The following is a 2973-nucleotide window of genomic DNA, read 5'->3' as shown; positions in this document are numbered from 1 at the left end:
GGGATGGTGCTGACAACGAGGTCATGATAGGTCCCCTGAAAGTGATAACATCAATGACAACCGAGAAATTGGGGAAGGATGACCACTTCTACGGTTAAAACATGAATGAAATTTAAAAAAAAAATCATTATGGAAAGATTACATTTTGAAACCCAAAATCCCTAGAAACTGTAGCCAGAAAAATAATTAACTAACCAATTAAAAACCCACAAAACATTTATTAACATTCAAAAGCCTAAAAGTATTCACAACATAGCTACGCACCAAGCGTACAGGCATTCTGGGAGTAAACCAATCGAAATCCTCGGTTTGCAACGTCCGGCGTTTCGTTGCTATCCCACACCACGTATACCACAAATGGCTTGACCTGGCCTGAAACGAAACATTCAAAGAAGATCACAACTGTCCCATGACTACTACAATTGAACACTCACTGGTTACGGGAAACAGTCCGAGACCACAAAATCTATCTACGAACGTAAGTCCAACCGCATCAGCACTGGTAACTATCGGATCCGGGATAACAATATAGTCCGTAGTGCAAAGGGCACCATTCTCACCAAAAATTCCCATACCAATCAGTGTAGGAGCGAGAACCTCTGCGTCTCCAGTTACCGTAAATGCAAACGATCCGTCAAGTGTTGGCTGTTCATGAAATCGATCTTTACTTTAGGTTATCGTAACGTTGCATAGCATTTTACACTTACCAAACTGTATGTGATCGAACACTGATCGGGTGCCGGTCGAATGCAAATTCCGTACCGCTGCCCAGCGATCTGCCTCGATCCAGTCGCACCAAGGGTGTTCAAATTGGGATTCGCCCCAAATCCATAGTTGAAACTGCTAATCACTCCACTTGGTTCCAGGTAGTACTGCAGACAACCATCCGGTGCCCGAAATTGCGAAGCACAGGGAATTTGGGATAGCTGAAGGTTCCACATCCGGTCCACGGTCGACCCAGCTGTGGTAGTCACCTTGATGGTTATTGGATTCAGTTCATCAAAATTCACGTACACATGTTGCCCGGTGTTTTCACCACAGATCGGTGGAACATCTGAACTTCCACCGGTTATCGTAAGAACATCTGTCAGACAGTTTCCATCTCCATCCGGTTGAGCCAGAATCATCGATCTGAAATCTACTCGCAGCTGGCAAACCGATGTACTGCAAGGAGTGATTGTGAATGAACATGAACCACCACCGTTGTATGATCCGGGATATCCAGTATTCGTGAAATAGGTACTGTTTAGGTTAGTTGATCCTCCACAAGTTCTGCTGACTGTATATTCTAAAGTTACTAATAGCCATCCGAAGGGGTAACATATTCACTACTCACATATACAACAGGTTGCTTGTGTTGTGATTGTACTACAGCTGCCACTGAAAATACCCAGATTAGCAGCGCACTCGCCTCGAACTAAGCAAGTCCCTGTCAAGCCATTGCTAGCTAGACAAGGTAAATTTGCAATACGGCCAATCGAGTAAAAGGGGAACACTAACAAGGGAAAATACTTCAGATTAAATTCCGGTTAACAACTAAACTTCTTGAAACCAACCTCTTCCTTGCCGGTGTCCTTCTACCAGATCAAATTCTGTTTCATTGTGAACGATAGCACTAAGGGTACTCCCAAGCCGTAAACTTCCGAAAAGCACGCACCAAATTAGCCAAAGCATGGTTGAGCAACCGTATGCTCCACCGATAGGAAAACAACTTGTGTACAAATGGCCAAAGGTCACTGGAAACTTTCTCTCCAGTAGCGAGTTATGCGGCGAATCTAGTCGTATCGAACAACGTAGTTAAACTACCGCTTCCGATAGCGAGCGCAAAAAAGCACGCGACAAGTCAGTTCCCAATTCACTGATGACACGCAGTCCAATCGGAGCAGGGGAAAATCAGTTTAAACAAATAGCACGAGGGTCCGTTTGGAAATTACGGAATGAAATTTGATTCCAACGGAAAATCTAACCGAATATCAATTTGGAAAGGCATAAAGCAAATTCGGAATTGTCAATCCAATCCAATCCAATCGATTTGGAACGCAATTTATGAACTGCCCAGAATAGAATTCAAGTACGGCGGCGGCGCCTCTTATGTGGGCTGCTTTGCCTCGAAGAGAGAAGAAATTGAACGTGCTAATTGGAGGATGTACAAGTACGCGCGCAAACATAGGACGGTACCTACACATCACCTGTGTGTGGAATGTATGAAATCATGCACCTACTAGCAAGTGCAAAAGTCGTGATGCGCCGATAATGACGTGTTAGGGAAAAGGAAAGCTGGTGAAAGTGTTACATTTATTGTTAACTTTGCAACACAGCCATGTACGACCATGAGAAGGCAAATTGCGGAACTTAGAAGTGTACCCGAGTAGGAGAGAATAACTTAATAATACCAAATTCAGGTATGAAAACAGAATAACTGGCAACCTAAATATGGGATTGATGAGCCTGACATAAGAGGTAAAATACCAAAAATACTACCTCAAAAATGTTTTACAAATAACGAACTAATACATAAGTTAATTATTATAATAACTGACGGATAACAAACCCTATTTCAGAAGCCAGAATACCATAATTTGTTATTTAAACGGTCTTTTAATACCATTCCAATATATCTTTGAGATGTTATTGTCTAAACACTGACAGATCAGGTTTTGTTATTTTGGTATTTATTAGACATTTTTTTTTAATATTTCGATACCTGAATATTATCAAAATAAGGTTTAGTACCGAAATCGAATCAAAATATGATATCATACCACATTAAGATATTCATGATATCGGATAGTTATTGATTCTTGCTCGGGTATGCGCAACCTACATAGATATCTTTATTGCAAAGGACTTTGAATGAAGCGAAAAAGTAAATATTTAAGTAATAGTGGGCTTGGCCACTATCTTACGAGAGTTGCAAACTGCCGCCTAAATAATGCCCGAGCAAGAATTGATAACATATGAATATCTAAATTA

At 41.3% G+C, this 2973-nt stretch overlaps 1 protein-coding gene across 1 annotated transcript; it reads right to left on the bottom strand.

Annotated features, from left to right (window-relative positions):
* Positions 1 to 235: 235 nt before the first annotated feature.
* LOC135714815 (uncharacterized) lies at positions 236 to 1749 on the bottom strand. The gene is made up of 5 exons (XM_065238185.1): positions 1557 to 1749; positions 1337 to 1495; positions 708 to 1279; positions 435 to 645; positions 236 to 372 (listed from the first exon to the last, which is right to left on the bottom strand). The coding sequence occupies exons 1-5, from the start codon at positions 1672 to 1674 to the stop codon at positions 257 to 259; spliced, it is 1176 nt and encodes a 391-aa protein (XP_065094257.1). The 5' UTR covers positions 1675 to 1749; the 3' UTR covers positions 236 to 256.
* Between the last annotated feature and the right edge of the window lie 1224 nt (positions 1750 to 2973).

Source organism: Ochlerotatus camptorhynchus, unplaced genomic scaffold, assembly GCF_037179485.1.
Source record: "Ochlerotatus camptorhynchus isolate MF236.1 unplaced genomic scaffold, CSIRO-AGI_Acam_v1.1 ptg000737l, whole genome shotgun sequence".
Lineage (NCBI taxonomy): Eukaryota > Metazoa > Arthropoda > Insecta > Diptera > Culicidae > Ochlerotatus > Ochlerotatus camptorhynchus.
This window is presented reverse-complemented; position numbering and strand designations above follow the sequence as displayed.

Coding starts and splice junctions, on each gene's coding strand:
- LOC135714815 (XM_065238185.1), bottom strand. CDS start 1,674: ATGCTTTGGCTAATTTGGTGCGTGCTTTTCGGAAGTTTACGGCTTGGG. Junction 646..707: donor GTTCGATCACATACAGTTTG/GTAAGTGTAAAA, acceptor TTTCATGAACAG/CCAACACTTGACGGATCGTT. Junction 373..434: donor CGGACTGTTTCCCGTAACCA/GTGAGTGTTCAA, acceptor GTTTCGTTTCAG/GCCAGGTCAAGCCATTTGTG.